This window comes from Notothenia coriiceps, unplaced genomic scaffold, assembly GCF_000735185.1.
Source record: "Notothenia coriiceps isolate Sejong01 unplaced genomic scaffold, NC01 NC01_scaffold00020194, whole genome shotgun sequence".
Taxonomy (NCBI): Eukaryota; Metazoa; Chordata; class Actinopteri; order Perciformes; family Nototheniidae; genus Notothenia; species Notothenia coriiceps.
The window spans coordinates 158,715-180,613 of record NW_011352895.1 but is presented as its reverse complement, the minus strand read 5'-3'; the positions used below and the strand labels follow the sequence as shown (position 1 = coordinate 180,613).

Genomic DNA, 21,899 nt, shown 5'->3' with positions numbered 1-21,899 from the left:
TGTTATGCGGCCTCGGCACCACAGCAGCAGGCCCCGCCGCCGAAGGAGTCCAACAGAGAGGCAGGGCGCTGCGGGGACAGTAGGGCCTGGAGCAGGCGCGTTGTAGCGTTGTAACGGGAATATTTGTAACGGCGTTACGTAAATCAGTAAGTACAAAAATCAAAGTAGGGCTAAACGCTTATTCAGCTGGCGTTACATTTGAAAAACGAGTAATCTGATTTAGAGTTACTTTCGTAAAACTGAACGTGGAATTACATTTCTGGAATCTGTATTGGAATTTATTAGTGGGAAAAGTTTTCCCTCACAAAAATTGTAATATTTTCATTACCGGCAGAACTATGCACACTGCACAGCCGCTTGCAGCATGGTCTGTGAGGCTAGGGGGAGATTGGGTGGCTCTGGCTTGGAGGGCCCCCGCCCTCCGAACGAAAATGAGATAGATCTCTTTTAAAATATATTGAAAGTTAGAAACGGGCATGGTTTAGATAAAATGTGGCAAGATAACGTTTTATGTAGCATTTATTTATAGTCAAAATTATGACATTTCATAACGGGATCAATCAAAGTGAAATGGCCTGTGCTGGCTGAATGCATGGGGCAAGTACTGGAAACTCAGTTTTAAAGTTATTACATCGTTTCAGAATAATAAATGAATAATGATAAATTCATTCTATTTTAGGGCGCCTTTCAAAGGCACCCAAGGCACGCTTACAAAGCCCCAAGGGGACCTTACATTCCTAACATATTTCCAAGGAAAGGTTTTAAGAACAGCTACAAAGAATGCAGTCCGGGTGATGTTTTTTATGTTGGGGTGCAGATGGAGAGAGCTGGTCCAGAATGACACCAAGATGTTGTGTTTGAGTTCTTGATAAGGCATTAAAAACAGTAAATTAAGTGTCTCCTGTTCACCAAAACATACCATCTGTTTATGGGGAAAAAATAAAGCATTTCAAAAGTATTCTAAAAGTAATCTGAATACGTGTTTTAAGACACTTAACTGTAACTGTATTCTGATTACTTAAAAAATGCTGGCCCTGCGAAAGTGTCTATTGGATACATTTTTTGTCCCTTGGACCAAAATGTAGTTGGTGGATCCCTGGGCTTACAGTTAGGTGACACTGTAAAATTGTTGCAGGGCCAGATACGGCTCAAGAAGCTGACTCAGATAAGGAAAATCATGAATGATAATGGAACACATCGACGTCTGCACTCAGTGCCGCGGACTGTACGTAATGTTTACTTTGATTCCGGTTACTTTTGTTGGTGGCAGATATTTAGTAGCTTTCTTAACGCTAATGTTATAATAGTCAGATTGCCTCTGAAGATGGAGGGTGATGTCTATTATTTTCACGTTCACCAGTCGGTGATTTTTTTGCCCGGCCGGTGCTTTCCTGCAACAGCAGTTAAACTGTATTTCTGTTGCTCCTGTAATATGACTTTATCGCTTTAAACTCCGCACACTGAGCTCGGATTTGGTCAGCAGGCGGTGCTTTCAACTGACTTGATCTCTTAGCCTGCAACCTTACTTAACCTCTATGTTGAACTAGATTTGTAGTACAGGCCTCTGGTAGCCGCTCAGCATAAGTTACATGGAGATCTAGCCCGCTAAGAAAGTGAACCAGCGATGTAGGACCTTGAAACCCCGAGTTTTCCTGAAGTGTAGCTCGCTTAAGCGAAAATCCGGCTTCGTGCGCTTACAGGCCCAGGGTCCACCATACTGCAAATACAATAATAAAAAGTACTGTTAAAAAACAAAATATAGGGCGAGTACATCTGACCTATACCACATTTGTCTTTATTTAAAAATGTATTGTTAACGTATCACTGTTATGTGCACAATACATACTTTTAAAAAAAAAATGTTTGTATAATGATTATTTTCAGACCATGCATGTCTACCCATTTGTATTCTATTACCATATGTGTTGCTTACTCTTTATTGATTTGCCGTTAATATGTTACTTTTACTCTTAGTTTATTGTGTCTATTTTTTACAGCAGGAGATGTTGCAAAAGAAATGTTGTTGTACTTTGTATGATGACAATAAAGATATATTCTATTCTTGTAACGTGGACTCATTAAGGACTGCTAGGAATCCAATTTTTATTAAAAAAAAATTACCAGTTTATCGATAACTAATGCTAGCTTTTATGTAACAGTTACCTTTTTTTTCTGGTATCCTGATTGCATAATGCCTTACATACAATCTGTTACCCCCCCCCCCCCCAGCCTGCAGTGTCTTGACGAGCCTTATCTTTCACGCTCGCCAATAGGTCAAACAAGTCTTTTTTTAAAAGCAGTAAGAAAACAAGATAAAATATGCTTAATACTAAAATGATTGATCCAGTTCACACATTTAATAGTTGCACCTTTTATTATAAAAAATATTTACAAAGATGCTACAATGGTTTTCCTTAATATAAAAAAATGCATACATTTTACAACGGTAATTAGTCTTTGAAGTTCTAGCTCCCATTCAGACCAGAGTGACATCCTTCAGGAGTGTTGTGGTAAGGTAATAAGCGTGTCGTAATACTGTATTTTTGTCAATACATTTAGTTTGCCTGAGTTAAATCTCTTCATCACGATGATAATGAACAATTTTTTGAAAAATGCATTTGATTTTTCCACATCTTTAGGAGAAAAGGCAACTGTTTGCATAAAAGAATTAAAGGACATTGAGTCGTATACAATCATTTTGAAACACGTATGACAGAGCTGCATAGTGATTTGAATAGTAACCCGGTTATTATTATTACTACTAATAATAATAAAAAATGTGAGTAATAAATAGGTACTGCATTCAAAACGGAGGGAAAATTTGGATAAATATAATTTCATCGGGCCTCGTGGTTGAATTGATACGTCAATATGGCATGTCGGTACCTAGATATAATAAATACAATAAATAAAACAATAAATTAGGTTGGGTTGACAAACAGAACTCTTCATTTGTTGTTCTAACAAATTAGAGAAAGAAATATGGCTTCTTGATGCAGTTATCACCCCGGGGTTTTCTCCAAAAATGCTTCCGGAAAAAGAGCTGTTGTTATTAGATCTGTATGTAAAGCAGGGCAGGAAAATGACTTACGTTTTACCACTGGCTACTGTTAACTTAACAGAAACAGTCAAATGTTATCCAGCATTTGATTGGTGTCCTGCAGTTATCTCCCTGCCGTGCGTAAAGCTTTTGAGAAAATGAAAGAACAGCGCCTTGAAAAAGTGTTTCGATGCCAGTCCTGAAACCTGTTACAGTCGACTTGTTTTTACCAAACCATGGGAAGACACTGTCTCGAGTCTGGCTACATTAAAATCTTAAAAACCGCTTGGGAGGGAAAAATAATAATTAATATCAAATGATACTTGCAAAATCCCCCAGCTGTATAATGCAAAAAATATATTTCTATATACACATACGTACATATACATATATTCCATTCATAATTGCTCAAATCTTTAGGAAAATATGCATTGATTCATAGATTTGGATTTACAATTTGTTCTGTTTCTGATGCATGTAGTGTGATGAGTTGTTCCTCAGTCCATGATACAATAAATAGAAAATGGACAGAATGGCAGAGAATACGACCAGAAGGAGCTAGTACGACAGAATGTATGACATACGTAAACATGGAAAGTACGTAAATAAGAATGCATCATGGTATAGGTAATTATCTTCGCCCTCTCTCACACGTATTGTCAAGTTTTGGATTTCATCAACAAAGTAGGAAACTAACCGCTTCACCCACAGACCAACGTGGCTTGTGAATCCCAAAATTCATTCATTTCTGATCTCTACTTTAACTGCCAATTACAATTTCTGAATAAAAGAGGAGGGTCCCAACAGCAGCTGCCGACTTGCCTAAGTGACCGTTAGAAGACTAAATACACCTCTAACAGCCAATCCCAAAATCTACTTGGCTTGCTGTTAATTCCCTACCTTGTCCCCAAAACCTCTAACAATCTCCATGTGTAACAATACCACATACAGAACATGCACATGTGTACTGTGCATAGTCTGGAAAGAGTCTGAGGGCTCTGACAGGCCAGAGGAATGTTTTTAGTTTCAGGATCCCACAATGATCTCCATGATGTGGTCCAGTTCGTTCAGGTCTGACCTGCAGCTCGAGCTGGAGCTGAGGGCTGTGGGCCCGTGAGAGGAAAGGCTCTCCAGCAGATCGTAAGGCCCCATCTTAGGAGCACTCTGCATGCCTGTCAGCACCGTGTCGAGATCGTAGTAGGACGGGTCCACGTCTGAAAACAGTTCCTCGAGGGCCGGGTCAGGGGGCGGCGCTGGGTGTTTGATCTCAAAAGTCCCAAAAACCTGCTCCCCTGTCCTGGTATCTGGGCTCAGGTGGTCCCGGTCCCCCTCTTCACTCTCAGACGCACACTCCTCGCTGTCCTCCTCTTCATCCTCCTCGCACTCACCATCTTCTTCTTCCTCCTCCCAGCAGGGTCCCATGCCAAAGGGACCTGCGAGGTACGAGGCCGAGGACAGCTGGGGGGAGACGGGCGACAAAGTGGACATGGTGACCTCTGTCTCCACGTCTCCCTCCATCACCACCTCCTCAGCGTGGTAGCCTTCCTCCAGGCCGGCCCCTGAGCAGGGCTTCGGGCTTTGCCCCGCCGGGTCCGTCTGCCGGCACAGCACCTCTGTGGCCACCAGGCGGTCTGCGGGACACTGGGCGGCTGCCAGCGCCTGGGTCATTATCTGCCAGGTGCCGTCCTGGGTCATCTCCTCCTGGATCTGCCGCACTGTGTTGGCTATGAGCACCGAGCGGCACAGGTTGGGCTCGACCAGCATGTGGCAGAGCTGCAGCTTGATCAGCGACATGTCAAGCAGCGACTGCCGCTGTAGGCTGTATGCAGACGTCAGCGTCCGGGCCGCCGCAGATGGAGTCACCGGGACCTGGTCCTCCTCGGAGACCGGTTCCTCTCCGGGGTCTGAGAACTTGCGCTTGGTGCCCTTCGGGAACATGTTGTCTCTCTGTGGTGATGGCGGGGAGAAAGAAAAAAAGTCAGACATTTGACACTTATCTTAGAATCAGTAAATGTATCACACTTACAACACACAAAATGCCTACTGTTCACTAGCTAAGATTGTTGTGAAAAAGTGCCATGTAATTAATTATGTAAATGTGTGATGTAATAAGGCTATGTGGTGTTTTATCTGTGTATGGTCATGAGGGAGCTACAAGCTGCTCAACAGCAGCTGTGACGTTATAAATAAACTACAGGTTTAAACCCTCAATGGACTACAGTAAACAGTAAATGTTTGTTGTAGTTTTTTTCTTAAAGTTTGCTATACCTTTCCTGTTGAGAGGCACAGGCAATAGAAATGCAGCTCGGTCCCGGCTGCAACGCTTCAAGTACTTTTGTACGAGTGACAAGCAGCTTTTGTTCAGCACCATTTCTGCCCATTTTAGGCCAGTCTGAGGCAAGACTCCTGCTGGGCGGAACAACCACACTTTTAACAGACCACTGAGCCACCGAAAATAGCATGGTTACCAACTAAATGCAAACGCTGCATCAAAGTAAGCACAGACTTGACAGACCTTTGTCAGAAAACAAACACAGCACTCAAGTTACATGATCAGTGCACTTATATTCTTTCCCACTGCCACCTGTGAGCAAGAAAATATCCTAATCAATAGGTGCTTTTAAGGGGGTAAAAGTGATAAGAATATGACAAAAAATAGCATTGACAATATCACAATACAATACACCACCATGAACCACTAGTATTTACAAGGGATAACAGGTTTCCGGGTCTACACACGCCGCGATTCAAAAACTAGTAGAACAAGATTTTCACTTTCTCTTCACTGAAGGAGGGGAAGAAGAGTAGAGTCAACTTCCTTATTACACACCGTTTGGCACACTGTTGTCTTACAGGAATAAAACAACACTCCTGCCAACATTGAAGGCCCTCTGACTCCCCAAAAATAATCGTAAGAAGGAGACTGAGGACTGAACAGTTGCCTGGGGCATTTAATTTTCCAGACAGAAAAATTATGTGCATTGTGTCCAGCTGTGTCTCCAGTGTAAAAAAAACCAGGGCATTTTTGGAGAATGATCCACCTAATTTAAACTTTGTGATACATTTCTTTAAAAATAATCACAAAAAAGTAAAACCAGGGGTACAATGACAATGGTATTGATACATGCTTGACTGTAACAGCATAGCAATAGGGTTTACATAGTAAAAAGCAAACAGCAAAGAGTTGTTAGCAATTTTACAAAAGAAGCCCCACATTTCTGCTGGAAACCAAAATCAAGCTAATGGAAAACACTGCTATTATTTTCACAATTCATCTCCAACAAAGCTGAGTTTGTTTTCCTTTAAATGTTCATCTTAAAATACCAGGCAAAACCAGGACCCTATAATCAGTGCAAATTACATACCATCACCAAATTAACACACTGTAAGACTGCAGGAGTGTTGTGCAAGATTTTGAAGCCAAAAACTAGAAAGACAAAAACACAATTGTAACATTTGACATTTAATCAACATATAGTCAAACAAATTTCTTATTTGGGGTTGATTGTAAACTCTCCGCTCCTTCTCTCCAGCCTTTAATGTGGGAATAACTTTGCTTCTTCACACACATGACAACCTGACATGAAATGAGAAAGAAAGATTAAGTTACAGCTACTGTCTTCCCCTGATTGATCACATGAATGATATAACCCTTACCAAAAAAAGAAGTAGATCTAATATACACTGAATTGTTTGGGAGCCTTCACTTTCTTTGAGTCCTCGCTTGCACAGGGAATAACATTTCCTCACATTAGACAGAATAGGAACAAAGTCATTTATGAAAGTGCCCGTAGATCTAAAATACAAAAAGGGTAGGAAAAGAAGTATGGAGAAATGTTTGCTTCTTGTGTAGTGCATTTGTGGCTGGTCCCTGTTAAACAAGACACACTATAGAGCAATATCTCTCGGAAGAAAAAACAACAACAACAACGTGTAAAAGTTCAATTGGATAAAACCAGGAAGACCTACAACCTGAGAGAAAGCACACTGCAAATTGAAGAAACAACAGTTTGGGACATGTTTGGGACATGACATTTACAGGTATATAGAAAAAGGGTGGTTTTGAACACCATATGGTTCAGCATTTTTGGGTCAAATTTCAAGATAATATGTGTTGTATAAATCAGAGTTTAAATGACTTGGGTCTATAACTTGATCATTCTTATGTCGCACCTGTAGCAGACAAACTCACATCATACAACTGATGCAAAAACATAACACCTACAGAATGTAAATGAACCAAAAATGATATCTTGATTACCCTAAAATATCAGACATATACACTACAACTATCAGTATCTATTATATTTTCAATATATTCAGAGATTTTCTGACAAATTTGACATGAAAAACCACTATAATACAATAACACAAAATGCAATAACTTTACACCAAAGACACCCTAAAAGAATCATGTTCTTATAGGCACCTATCATTTCAAATGCTGCAAGTATAACCCAAACATATATTGATTATTAGGACATAATTTGTCTGCCAGAGATGCTTATTGCAGCGGTCAAGATCCATACCACTTCCTGCACAACCAATAGTTTAAACTTACACATTCCTGTCATGTTATGTAAATGTACTCACACAATTTCAACAAGATAAAACAAGGAAATGCTGACACATGTGATGTTCAAATAAACTTGTCTAGCAGGAAATGAGTAATCAAATGTAAAAAAACAAAAATATTACGCAAATAATATTGTAGTCACAAAACTTGTATTAGACAATTGTATATATGCAACACAGCACTACTATACACAGCTATAGAAAGATGACTACTAAACCACTGGTGTAAAGTAACTAATCTGTATTCTGTACTTAAATACAATTGTACTTGTCTATCTTTTACTTTGTACTCCCACGACAATTCAGAGGTAAATGTTGCACTTTGACTCTGCTACAAACATTTAATTTCTTTAGTAACTTAGCAGATGGTGATAAATAAATGTGAAATATAAACAACCCTTACATAAGATTTTAGTTACACCTTGAGTAACATTCACAAGCTACCCTGCAGCATACAGGTTTAAATTAAAACTAGCTGCACCTTTACATGCAACAATAATTATAATCAAAACATACAATATATATTGTTCTAAAATCTGCATAATGAGTACTTGTACTGTTTGGTACTTTAAGTATATTTTAATGCTAATACTTTTCTACTTCAGTAACGTTTTGAATGCAGGACTTTGAATTGTAACAGAGTATTCCTAAAATCTGGTAGTGCAACTTTGTACTTCTTCCACCTCTGTATTAAACTGAGCCCTTGTATTATGCTAGGAGCCAAACAGAATGCAGCCTTGCTTTACGTCAATGGCTGCTAGCATGACCCATCCCCCACTGCACACCGAAACCTCTCCACTTTCACAGCCTACCGTACTAAACGTGTAAATAAACTCACAACACGGCGACATTGTATTTTTCACATTTCCCTGTGAATAACACTAATTAAGCGTTATGAGCCGGTGTTGTGGAGCTTGCAGAGCGGCTGTAGAGAGCGGCTCGGAGCTGCTGGCCGTGACTGCCGCATGCTTTGTCTTTTCAGCATCAGAGCTACCGAGCGACAATGAGGCCATTTTGCGCTAGTAGCTAACAGCTAGCCGGCTACTAGCTAAGCTACGGCTCTGACTTTATGAGCTAAGCTAACTGTGCTAATATGTTCAGTGAAACAGTAGAAAAATGAAAACAGTTGGTCTCAATATAACCTTCTTTATGTATTGCTTGTACAACATAAATGCTAGCAAGTTCGGCTAATTAGCCTACAGCGCCCACCCACACACATCCTCCGCGGTCCTTCCTCCTTTTTCTAGCCAAAAACAAGAGTTTTTTTTACCGCGGCTGGGCTGTTTAAGTTCCCCCGGAAAAAAAACAAAAAACCACGGTCTCGCCGGGTAACAACGGCGACTAACGGCCCGGTACTCACCTCGTGTTTGTGTTATTTTATTCCCGTCTCGGTCATAGGATCGACGGCAGGGAAAGCGGAGATCAGGTTCAGATGAGATCATTCATGCCACGGCTTCAAAAACTGAACTACCTCTGTCCTGCTGCTGCTGCTGCTGCTGCGGAGCAAGGGAGGGAAGGAAGGGACGGGAGGGGGAGGGGAGCCGACAAAAGCCAGCCATATGCCTGGGATTCCTCTCTAATGATTTCTCCCTGCTCTTTCTCCCTCTCCAGACGCTTTAATTTGACTAACAAGTGAAAGCCTGCAGTTTGCACCCGAGAACGAGAAATTAAACATCTATAAGTTGTGCTGGATGTTAGTGAAGAATGTGCATTAATTTGATATACATGATGTACCCATTTTTTATATATATATAAAAGAAAAACAAACAACTATTTAGTGGTTTAGGATTTATTCAAGAGATTCACAAATTATGAATACTTTCAGTGCACAGTCGTAAGTACGACTTATTTTTGGAATATTCAAATATATTGTAAATACAAAGAGTAATCAGGGGTGGAAAGTAACTAAGTAGACAAGAAATTAAACATATTATGTTAAATTGGCTGTTAGTGATGAATGTGCATTCATTTAACATGTAGTCTATATACATATATAAATAAGTTACAAATAATAATATATAAGAACAACTAACTATGTTTATATTTTAGCTATCACATTTGGAATTATTTTGAATATTATACATACAAATATTACCCAATGATGGAAAGTAACTTAGTAGACAACATACCTATTTTTGAGTAATTCCATTAATCATAAAAAAGGACACTTTATAAATACAAAGAGCACCCAAGGGTGGAAAGTAACTGAGTAGACAAGAAATTAAACATTTTAAGTTATGTTGCTTGTTAGTGATGAATGTGCATTCATTTAACAGTTGCTTGGTTTTTTTTTATATACAAAAGAAAAACAAAGAAACAACTAGTTAGTGGTGAAGGAATAATTCAGAATATTCACAGATTATGAATACATTTAGTACAAAGTCGTGGAAAGTAGTATAGTAGGTTACTGTACATGTTTATTTTTTTTGAGTTATTACATTTTGAATATTCACATATTATAAATACAAATATTACCAAGTGTTGGAAAGTAACTAAGTACACAAAATACCTATTTTTGAGTAAATTAATTTTTTTATAATATTCACAAATTACAAATACAAAAGTACCCAGGAGTGGAAAGAAACTAGGTAGACTGTTTTGTGTATTTCCTTCGGAATTATTCACAATATGATTAAATGACGATGTATGAATACAGGTAGTACCTAGTGAAGATTGGCATATTTTAAGTGAACATATCTGCATTTTTCTTGTTGTTCTGAGTTTGTATCTTTATTGTTTATTACATGTACGGTATTGTAAGTTGCTTTGGATAAAGCGTCAGCTAAATGTAATGTAGTTTAGTTTTTGAAAGTAATTAAAGCAGGCTGCAGACTCATTTTAAAGTAAAGTGGGCAATCCCCACAGGAGCAATTTGGGGTGAAGTGTCTTGCCCAGGGACACAACGGCATGCTGACTGCAGTGCATGGCACTCGTACTTGCTACCCCCTGATTTGAAGTTCAGCGCACTACCCACTGAGCCACAGCTTCCCCTGTAATGTGTTTAAAGTATTGGCATCAAATTATACTTAAATCTAAAAAATAAAAGTATGTGTTATGATTAAGGACCCTTTTCAAAATCATATATATTACATTACTGCAGATGATTATTGATACATTAATGTGTCTATCACAGCTGGTAAAAGTGGAGCTTGTTTAAATTACTTGTAAACTGCGTCTGGATATTCTAACCTATAGTTATATTTCTATAATCTGCTATAGCTAATTAACTACAGGGGTCCCTCAGGGCTCTGTTCTCGGTCCCCTCCTCTTCTTCCTGTACACAAACTTGCTCGGATCTGTCATTACCCCGCATGGTTTTTCATACCACTGCTACGCTGACGACACCCAATTAATTCTGTCCTTTCCCCGCTCAGAGACCCAGGTCGTCGCACGCATCTCTGCTTGTCTAGCTGACATCTCTCAGTGGATGTCTGCTCACCACCTCAAGCTCAACCTTGACAAGACTGAACTGCTTTTCCTTCCGGGAAAAGATTGTCCCACTCTTGACCTAACAATCAACATCGGCACCTCTATTGTTTCCCCGACTCAGACTGCAAGGAATCTGGGTGTGACCCTAGATAAAAAACTGTCCTTCACTGCAAACATCGCTGCTACAACCCGCTGCTGCAGATACACGCTTTACAACATCAGGAGGACACGTCCCCAGCTGTCCCAGAAAGCAACGCAGGTTCTGGTCCAGCCTCTCGTCATCTCACGCCTAGACTGCTGCAACTCCCTCCTGGCTGGTCTACCTGCATGTGCCATCCGACCTCTGCAGCTCATCCAGAATGCAGCTGCTCGTCTGGTCTTCAACCTTCCTAAATTCTCCTTACACCACGCCGCTCCTCCGCTCCCTTCACTGGCTTCCGGTAACTGCTAGAATCCACTTCTAGACACTGGTACTTGCGTACCATGCTGCGAATGGATCTGGCCCTTCCTACATCCAGGACACGGTTAAACTGTACACCCTGCAAGTGCCCTCCGCTCTGCATCGGCCAAACAGCTCGCTGCACCCGCACTGCGAGGGGGACCCAAGTTCCCATCAGCAAAAACACGTGGGTTTGCTATCCTGGCTCCAAAATGGTGGAATGAGCTCCCCATTGAAATCAGGACAGCAGAAAGNATCAATAACCTTTAAACATACACCAGGCAGCAACATAACAGTAATCATATTAAAGTGGACCTATCATGCTATATTTGAAAAATATATTGTAGGGCCATGCCATGCCTATACAAAACATGTCTGTGAAGTTTTTTGCTTAAAATACCAAACAGTTCACCCATTGTAGCCTTCCCTCATACTGCTCAAACCCCTCTTTCGAAGCCCTGTTAGAGAAACGCGGATCTTGGGTCCTTAGCTTGAAAAAAAGAAAGAAGATGAGGCGGAGCTAATGCCTGATCAGAATACTACCGGAGATAAAGTTAAATTCGGCTGTGATAAAACGCCATCCTGTTTAAACCACGTCAAGGATTATTTCTGAAATAGTATGGAGCTCAAATGCTTTTTCTCTTGTGGGTTTATCACAAGGTGAGTTCCTTTTTTTATTATTATTTTTAAACACATGTGCTCTTCAGTACAGGTTAGCTCTGAGTGTTAGCGAGGCTTGCTAATGTAAACAAAGACGAGATTACGTCCAAAACACGTCAGGCATTGTTTCTGATAGCAACTTTCTGTGGGTCCACTGCCGATTTGACTCAGATCAGATCAGATGGAATCTGTATCCGCTCGTTGTACACCCGTTTTTCAAAAAAGATTTGGGTACGGAGGAAAAGAGAGAGGGTTTTATTTTCTGACGCTGCGTGAGTTCCCCGACGCGCCGGGGACACATATGTATGTATAAAAGACCTCACAAAGTGCATTTTGCATGATAGGTCCCCTTTAATTGATAAATCTATGTGCTCTGTCATCTTTGCCATGAATGTTTGAAGGTCTAAGTATATGTTTTGTGTTTTTACCGTAATTAAAAGTATTTCAAAAACATAAAATCAAAAGTTAAATAGAAACTTTCTTTACATTCATTTTAAAAAGCATTTTATCCTGGCATGACCAAAATGACAATATTCCTCCTATTACTTTTAGATAATATTTGTAAGGCAATGTTACTCACTTGTTTTCTTTGATAGAGGTTGTATCGGACCACAGCAGCTTGACCTGCTTGCCTTCGTGGAAAACTGAGATTTCCTGCGTGCTCACCTCCAGCCTCACTCCCAGCTTCTGGTGGATGATACCAAAACGGCCAAAGTAGGTATTGATCTTACCATGCGGATCAATTTTCTTCCTGCCGATAATTTGTCCATTCACCACAAAGCCTGAAATAATGACAGGTTTTAGTTTGTTGGCCTTTCTTTGGTTTTTCACAAAAAAAGTAGAACTCTAATGGCGCATTTACACTGCAGGCCTCGCTCGGCCTCGCTCGGTTTGGTTAGGCCTTATTAGGCCCGGCACACTTTAATGCTGCGCTCACATTACAGTTTAGGAACTGGGGTAGTTACTATAGTAACGCAGTGTAGGCAGGGCGATCGGCTTTTAGGCGGGCGGAGCGACGCTGCATACAACTGCCGTGACGTCATCTTCAATGCGACATAACTCACAAAACACACAACAACAATGGAGGATGTGGAAAGCCATCGTGTCCTTGCTTCTTGGTATGTGGTTTTTTCTTCTTAGGTTCACTGTTTTCAAAAATGCTGCAAGGTTCACTGTTTTCAAAAATGCTGCAAGCGTCCCTTAATATATGCGACACTAGGGATTAAGTCGCACGAGAATTGTGACGATTCTCTCTGACCAATCAGCAGTCGTCACTAGTTTAGCATATTCTGCCCGGTTGTTGGCCCCGCTTGTTGGCCTCGATAGAACCACGATTTAGTCGGGCCAGAAAAAAGGTGAAAAAGTAGCCCCGGGCCAAAACTAGGCCAAGTGGAAGCGCAACCAAAAACTGTCCCCGCACGGCTCGGCACGCTTAAAGCGAGCTCCGCGCTGCAGTGTGAATGCACCATAACTCACCTGGTATTGGGTCTCTGACCAGGTTGAAAACGGTTCCTGGTTTGTCGTTGATGTTGAAGCATAGAGCCTCATCTCTGTCTGGCAGCTCTATCATGAAGTGAGGATCCCCGTCCGCTGCACAAACATTAAAGTGTCATGTCAGGAAAACAAGCTTGTATAAGAGTCAAACTCAAGTTTGTAACTATGATATTTTAATACAATCTTAAGCAGCTCTAAAACCATTTACATTCCTCAGTGCAGCAGTGTGAGAAAAATAAAGCACTTTTTGAACATTAAAGCATGTAAACATGTCACAGTAGAGGCACAAAACACAAATATGAACCTGAAATTAGCACAATATGTCCTATTTTACGACAGGAAATTGTTAAATGTCACAGGATTCATAACCTTAAATCTGATATGGCAAACCGCTGTAATTATTACATTTGAAGATTTAAGTTAAAGTGACAGGGGATAGATTGATGTGATAGTAAAACTGCTGCTGTATGAAAAGCTTACCACTGCTACCACGGGAACTGCTGCCACGGGAACTGCTGCCACGGATACTGCTACCACGGGAACTGCTACTTGTAGGACGACGGCCACTACTGGAACTGCTAGCCCCAGCCTGAGATTTGGCGGCAATAGGACTATGTTGTCGTCTCCCACTGGCTGAAGAAGCTGTTATGAAAAATAATGAATGCTTGTTTGGCTCAAAATGCGATTGATGAAGTCCATGATTACATTAAAAGTGATCATACCTGTGTGTTTTTCTGCTTTCTGTCGCTGGTCTGTGAAAGTATAGAAAACACACAAAACAAAGTTAGTTTATTGTCTTTGGCATATTCTACATAGGCCTACACTTTTAGATTTAACCTATAATATAACAATAGTACGGTGGGTGGCGCTACCACGGCCCAAAACTATAACATTAAGAGAAACACGCTGCAGCTTCAGAAACAATGCAAAACTTGTGTCTTGTTGTCATCATTTTTCTTTTTCAACCCTTGTGTAGCATACGTAGCTATCAGAATATTGTGACTATACATTTGATAGGTATATTTCTTTAATGAAGGGTTGCATGTTTTTTTAAATGACTTCACATAAACGTTTTATGTAGGTTATCGAATAAATACGGCTTCCAAGGGTTAAATCTGGCCAAACCTTTTCTAATTTTCTTCTCAATTATGACAGAGGCATTGTTATACAAACATGACAGACAAACTAAGGGTAGCCCACAGATGGATCTAACACTGTATTCATGTGACTTCCTGTATATTCTTTGACGGCTGCTTGAAACTGTCCGATTTGACGGCAGCTTTTTGCACTACGCCCTACTGCTTCCACCTGATCTCGTCCATTTCCACTTTGAATATTACCCTCAGTCAGTTTGTCAGCGATGAGAGGGCTGTCTGGTCCATCCTCAGTGTCAGGCTTAGTGACCACCATGGAGGTGAGAGGGGTGACAAAGCTGTATTGCACAGACATGTCCAGGGCCTTGGCAGTCCCATTGCCTTTCTCCTGCTCAGTACCAATGTCACTGGCAGATTTTAAAAAAAAAGAGAGATTTGATAAATTGAGTGTTTTTTAATGACATTGGAGGCGCTAGGTGCAACAAAAATATGCACCATGAAATGATTTGAATTCCTTTGAATAATGTCATTGTTGATGGAGAATCTTACTTCAAATCCTGGACAGGTAGAGATAAAACTGACAGACACATTTCAAATTAACAGACCTTTTCTCAAGGAGCTGCTGGATGGTGAGGTAGGCCCACAGACGCTCAGAGAAATTCCCAAAGATGTACTCTTGCTCAGGGTAGATCAGATCTAAATTGATCTCACTGGCCTTTCCCTGTTCCTGAAAGTCTTCTTCAGACTTGAGAAGGAGGAGAAATGTTATGAGTTATTACTGACAGCTAAGTTATTTGTAGTTTTATTTGATAAAAACAAGACTGAGAGTCTAAAGCATCGCTAGCAGCGCTTTGAGGCTAAATGCTAACGTCAGCATGCTAACATGGTCACAATAACAGTGTTACAGGTATATATCTTAGCAAGCTATCATGGAAACATGTAGGGTACTTTTAAGCACAAAGCATAACTGTGGTGTAGGGAATAACAATAGTTTTGTAGGTATTTGATCGTAAAACAAAGTATTTGACCAATTTAAATGTTGACCTGATGATTAAGCCTCAAGAAAAATGTAATGGACCATGTCAGTAGGATGGTTCCTTTGGGATTATGACTTTATGTACAAGATTACATTAAAATCCACCAAAATTGTTGTATCTTTCAGTCTCAAAGTGAAGGACTGACCATCCCCCTTAGCCTTGAAAAGTAAAAAAGGAACATAATAGCATAGTGAGTTAGACTAAAGCAATCTACTTAAGTTTAATTTCTTTAAAAATACTACACTTAGCATTGAATATTCAGTTACAGGAACTGTCTCGAGAAACAACTACTATATAGAGCTTTTTCATGCTTATTGGCATATTACTGTCTATTCCTCACCCCCTGAGCGAACACTTCCACCATGAAGTTGTCCAGGTCGTTGTCGGTCAGTCGACCCGCAACCACGATCTCTGAGCCGTTAAACAGCTGGCTGTAGTGGTTAGTCGTCAGGGAGTCCACTGCGTTCTCAGGATAACGCAGGTCCACCTCCAAGAGCAGAGGGTTGGCCACCTCATCATAGAAACCCTGGAACAAAGACATTATTCCAAATCAGGCCTTGTCTGTTCCCTATTGTTTGTGAATATGTATGACAAATATTCCCAACCTTGCATGGACATTATCATTATTTTGTTTGATGTTTATCCAAACCTGGAGTTGTACGGCTGCATCAGAACCCTCATAGATCCTGCGGGCTACTCCCTTGTTTTGTTTGCTCATTACATCCAGGAAGGAGTATACCACATCATTTCCGAATCCAAGACAGAACATAGACATCTTCCCGTTGATAGCAGAGCGCACATTCTCCTGAATGTTTGGAAGTCTTGACTCCCCTACATGCAGAAACACAAGTGTTATTTCTAAGCATGCAATAAAAGCATTGTGATTTCCACAAGATAGTTACTCAGCAAAGTTGTACGATATTTGAAGGGTAATTTAGAAAAAGGTAATCTTCATTGGGTATTTTTTTTTGAAAAATGGTGTTTCACTTTCTGACATCCCTAATTCAATGAAATGCTTATGCAGAGTGCACAAATCTTATTATAATCTTCAAATCAAGACATCTTACCGCTGTTGGGCATCCCGTCAGTCAGTAAAATAATCATATCTGTACTCCTTTCTGGCAGGTTCATATCTTTTCTTTCTTTCTCCAGCATTTTCACTGCCCTCAGTACAGCGCCATTGATATCGGTGGCTGAAAAGAAATAATACAATGAGCAGGTAAACATGAACATTCCCTGAGATAAATTATAACCTAGGAAACAAAGTAACAATCCTCAATAGGAATAGTATAGCATTTTCTACAACATTTATTTTCTTCGTGAATCTTAGATGAGATGAGCAATAAAACTGCTGTCAACTCACTTTAAAGCAACAGTCAGTATCATGGTAGGCTAGTGGAGCCTCGCAGACCCCACGCAGCAACCAGGAAACAACACCAGTAATAGAGCTCACACTGTCCCCTCCTCACAGCAGCGAGCCGCGCAACGTNAGGCGGAGCTAATGCCTGATCAGAATTCTACCGGAGATAAAGTTAAATTCTGCTGTGATAAAACGCCATCCTGTTTAAACCACGTCAAGGATTATTTCTCAGAAATAATCCTTGACGTGGTTTAAACAGGATGGCGTTTTATCACAGCAGAATTTAACTTTATCTCCGGTAGAATTCTGATCAGGCATTAGCTCCGCCTCATCTTCTTTCTTTTTTTCAAGCTAAGGACCCAAGATCCGCGTTTCTCTAACAGGGCTTCAAAAGAGGGGTTTGAGCAGTATGAGGGAAGGCTACAATGGGTGAACTGTTTGGTATTTTGAGAAAAAAACTTCACAGACATGTTTTGTATAGGTATGGCCCTACAATATATTTTTCAAATATAGCATGATAGGTCCACTTTAAGTTGCGTGCCTTATTTTATTGACTCGTAAAAATATCTTGTATGGAATTAATCTGCTGATTTTCTAGTTTAAAATGAGAATGTGTTAAGATGTCCATTGATTCAATAAAATGCATTGAATTAATGTATGTAAATATATTCTAATAGTCTTACACTGAAAACCAAATTGACCTAAAATTGCATTGAAAAATAAATCTTCACTCTGCTTTTCATGGCTCCTGTGTTTCACAAATACACCTAACTACCTTTGTCTCTCCTCCAGTATGGACCTCAGGTTGACTAAGAACTGCAGCCTGACAGTGACGCTGAAGCACTCGGTTAGATTTGAGGTCATTAGACACACAAAGGTTTGGAAGGATCTCCACGACCAACAGGACTACCTGGGTTTCTACAACCTGGACAGCCACCACTTGTCTGATTCGGTTCATGGTTTGCTAGGTAAATATCTAGTTTCCTTTAATTATACAATCACTGTGCAGCTTTTTTTATGTTTCCTGATTCCTTATTTTATACAAATAATCTTCCTCCAGGTCAGTTCTACCATGGCGTTGGGTTTGAGTTGACAGACCTGCATCCACATAAGAACAAGGAAAAAATAGATGCCACCATGTATGTGAAGGGACAAATACTCAACGTAACCAGGTAATATGTAATATGGTTTAAACACACAAACACATAATGCATACAAGTTCAAGGAGTATTTCATCACAGCTTTTTTTTATTTGAATTCACAGACACTGGCAGAAGGACTTCAGCAGGGATGTGAAGAATGGGAAAAGTATTCCCTGCTGGTTTGCTAACAATGATGGAGCTGGCCTTATTGATGGAGAAGCCTCCGACTACGTTGTGTCAGGGCTTTTTCAAGGCTGATTTTTGTGAGATTGCAGGTTATAGTGAGCCACATTGAGTGTTCATTTCAACATTGCACACATTCTGAAACAAACATCATAAATCCCAGGATCCTTACAGTCTTATTATTTGATGGCGATACAAAATAACAATTATGATTCCTGATCTCATAATGGACATTACTTCCCAAAAATGACAATGTGAATGACAATTTGTGCACTCTGGTGCAACTATATTCGTGATGTATTTACTGCTGTCAGGTATATTATGTTGCTTTCCAATTTCCGGCTGTCATAGAATTATACGTCTGCATACTTCACATACAAACCATACCATTGCCTTTAAACTGAATGTACCTTATGGCATGCACATGTGGGTATCAAAGGGTATCCAAATAAGCGTTAAGACCCTGGCCACAACTATACACAACTTGATTTCGCTTCAAAAAAGTTGAAACCTGTACACCGGTACGTTAAAAAACACAACCACATTTTGTATTTTTCAACTCTCATTTTTGCCATATCTGGGCTTTATGCCAACTTTGCATCATCACAGAGAAATTATCAAAGAATCTTATCCTATGGATGTACTTCTTGTGATATTGTTATTGAAATTGTCCACACTGAAAAAACTTATTTTATCATCTCTAAGATTCAAAGGTAAAACCAACATAGCTGTTTTCCGGCCACAGGTTGGTATATATTTTTTTAGATGTTACAGGGAATTTTTAGTCTTTAAACAAAAAAAATGTTGGGCCTATATTCTTTGTATGTGATGACAATAAATGTACATGTACACCAGTTTGTTTTTGATTGTTGTAGCTTTTCAGAATCAGGGTTTATAAACAAGTAGATTTTCACATACGAGGAATTTGCTTTGGTGTAAATGGAGCAGATACCAAAAGAAGAATCTGGTATTGTTTTAAATGAGCAAAAAATAATACGATTATAAAAACTATTAAAAAAACTATTGTAACAAATAAAAAATAAACATAATATTTGTACAGAGTATAGATATACAAGAAACAGTAGGCTAAAGTAAAATAAGATATGACATACTATATTCAAAGTGGAGATGTCCTATAATTTTCTATACCTAGTACAATTTTATATTTTAAGTCAGTACTGCTTCATTAAACCCTGTTTGTCAGAGGATTTATACAGTGGCATTTTATTTATTTGGATTGTTTTTGCCATGCTAGCCTGGCCTTTTCCATTTGGCTAATGTCATTAAAGCGCATGCGCAGATAGAGCCTTGTGTTTAGTTGTAAGGGCACAAGGGGGAGCAGTGAGCTCATTACGGTTTCTTGTTGCGCTGGCAACGGGAGGTAAAGAAGACGACGCATTCGAAAACAGTGTTTGACAAACCACACAAAGGTGAGATTTTAGCTTTAGTTTACATATTTTTCATCCGTTTTTTTCACTTTTACAAACCAAAAGACTAGATACTAACCGATTAATTTGGCATAATTACCGCAACACTGTGCCGCTAAAGTCACGCAAATCTACCCCAAGCTAGCTAACCTTTACTTCACACAAGCTAGCTAATGTGTTTAGCTAACACAACGTCATAGGGATGAAGTTTAAAATATTTTAGCTAGCCATGAGTGTTTCTGACTCACTGTAATTGGGGTGTTATTAAGTATCTCTTATACTCAAACATGTTTGTATATGTCTCCCTGTACAATCTTCTTCATGGGCCAGGAGACTGTTTCTTGGCTGGTCCTTACCTGAAGAGAGAAGACCAGAAACGGGTGTCGAATAAACGTGTGGACGGAGGTTTGTCATTTTCACAGTCACTAAGCCACACATAAAGACCAATGGTAAGCAAGCCTATAGTTTACAGCAGTACACATCATTCATATACTGTAGTCATATCACCCGCAGTACATTTACACACGATTCGTTGAATCACGTTTATTAATGTTCCTTTACATTTTTGCTCTACACATTTTTAAGATTGAAACATAATTATTCTAAAATTAAATCAAATACTATATCCCCCTTTTCACAGCACTTATATATAACATCAGTCATTGTGGTCCATATTCACACTTGTGATTTTCATAGTGTGATTTGTCGAAATGTCTTTGGTGAAAAGTGATTTCCTGATTCTCCTTGTTCGCTTTGTTTTACCTGTTCAGTGTGGAAAATAAAGCTGTTATCATCTTTAAGTACGAAGAATGAGGACAATAGGTCATTCCCTTATATTCCTACAACTTTAACTTGAGCCTAGATATATTATAAGCTAGTCTAAAAGATAACAACCACCAAAGGATTCACTTTTTAGAATATAAATGTAAGTTCATTAATTAAAGTTTAAAATACCTTTTACTAATCACATTTTTAGTTTATTTTTCTCATTTTTAATTGAAGAATTGAATGAATGACATACAGTGGTGTTTTTGTCATTGTATATAGCTTTGTTAAAATCTTACGTAATTTAGCACAAAGTAAGCTATCAGGTCCTTTATTCTGTGATGTAATAATTCTTCCAATGCTGTGTAGTTGGTCATGTCTTTATTTTATCACTAGCTAAGAACGTTGGTCATGTCTTTATTTTATCACTAGCTAAGAACACACATTTTCTCTTTATGTTGTCTCTTTATAATATCCCTCATTTGGATTGACATCTTTCGCATTTTTTGTACACCTTCCAATGCCGATTCTAAGATGTATTGTGTGTGTGTGTGTGTGTGTGTGTGTGTGTGTGTGTGTGAACACTGTACTGTAACAACTCAACAGCTCTTATTACATGGCTCTGGTGTGTGTACTAAATATCCAGGGCAAGTTTGTTGACCCCAGTCATGTCGGAAGTTCAGGAGTTGAGAGGGATTTTCTTAAGGGGATCTTTGCAGAAGTGTTTGCTTGTGTGTGTCTGTCTCTTTGTATGTGTGTGTTTGTGTAAGCTTTCCTGATTAACACCAGATGTGCGGGGCTCAGGGTGTCGGCGATAGCTTGAGAGGGCCCCACTGTACTCCATTCGGCCCTGGTTGCAGAAAATGCTATAGCGACCTCTTCACACATGGCTGACATTAATATCTTTGCTGTTCATCCCCCAGATCCCTGCAAGGTTCGAAACATAAGGTCAGACTAACGGCCCATCCACACACAGGCATGAAAAAAATCTTGAAAAATCTTGATGCTGGGCGTGTCTGAAGGTTGGCGATTTTTTGCATGAATCTCCCGCACCCGACATACAAAGCAATAGCAATGTTAAAACGAAGTAAACTGGATATAAACTCTCCAAACAGGCGAAAACCCTACCAGTTTCACCCACTGTCTCTGCCACCTCCCTCCATGCCTGGTTCCTCCGGTTTTTATCCCGGTAAATAGTTCTGGTCGTAAAGAACCGGGTGATTTGCTACCGTAATTTTTCGTTTGGAATGTGAG

General features: G+C 39.8%; 3 protein-coding genes across 4 annotated transcripts in view; 1 reads left to right on the top strand and 2 right to left on the bottom strand.

The window, feature by feature from the left end:
• Positions 1-2,353: 2,353 nt before the first annotated feature.
• cdca4 (cell division cycle associated 4) lies at positions 2,354-9,142 on the bottom strand. 2 transcript variants are annotated; one of them, XM_010779432.1, is made up of 3 exons: positions 8,976-9,142; positions 5,309-5,446; positions 2,354-4,987 (listed from the first exon to the last, which is right to left on the bottom strand). In XM_010779432.1, exon 3 carries the CDS (start codon positions 4,976-4,978, stop codon positions 4,067-4,069), a length of 912 nt encoding a protein of 303 aa, XP_010777734.1. In that variant the 5' UTR covers positions 4,979-4,987; positions 5,309-5,446; positions 8,976-9,142; the 3' UTR covers positions 2,354-4,066. The 2 variants fall into 2 exon arrangements, with proteins under 2 accessions (XP_010777734.1, XP_010777733.1); XM_010779431.1 differs by lacking the exon at positions 5,309-5,446 and having other exon boundaries at positions 8,976-9,141.
• A 3,561-nt stretch (positions 9,143-12,703) lies between these two features.
• LOC104952579 (inter-alpha-trypsin inhibitor heavy chain H3-like) overlaps positions 12,704-21,899 on the bottom strand; it is a 26,243-nt gene continuing 17,047 nt past the window's right edge. The window contains exons 4-12 of the mRNA XM_010779430.1: positions 16,836-16,961; positions 16,418-16,599; positions 16,109-16,294; positions 15,337-15,476; positions 14,978-15,138; positions 14,360-14,389; positions 14,118-14,279; positions 13,620-13,733; positions 12,704-12,925 (exon numbers count right to left, since the gene is read on the bottom strand). Coding sequence (XP_010777732.1) covers positions 12,720-12,925; positions 13,620-13,733; positions 14,118-14,279; positions 14,360-14,389; positions 14,978-15,138; positions 15,337-15,476; positions 16,109-16,294; positions 16,418-16,599; positions 16,836-16,923 — 1,269 coding nt within the window. The 5' untranslated portion in view covers positions 16,924-16,961 and the 3' untranslated portion in view covers positions 12,704-12,719. The remainder of the gene's footprint in view (positions 12,926-13,619; positions 13,734-14,117; positions 14,280-14,359; positions 14,390-14,977; positions 15,139-15,336; positions 15,477-16,108; positions 16,295-16,417; positions 16,600-16,835; positions 16,962-21,899) is intronic.
• Positions 17,899-19,307, top strand: LOC104952578 (inter-alpha-trypsin inhibitor heavy chain H1-like). The gene is made up of 3 exons (XM_010779429.1): positions 17,899-18,096; positions 18,189-18,300; positions 18,393-19,307. The coding sequence occupies exons 1-3, from the start codon at positions 17,922-17,924 to the stop codon at positions 18,526-18,528; spliced, it is 423 nt and encodes a 140-aa protein (XP_010777731.1). The 5' UTR covers positions 17,899-17,921; the 3' UTR covers positions 18,529-19,307.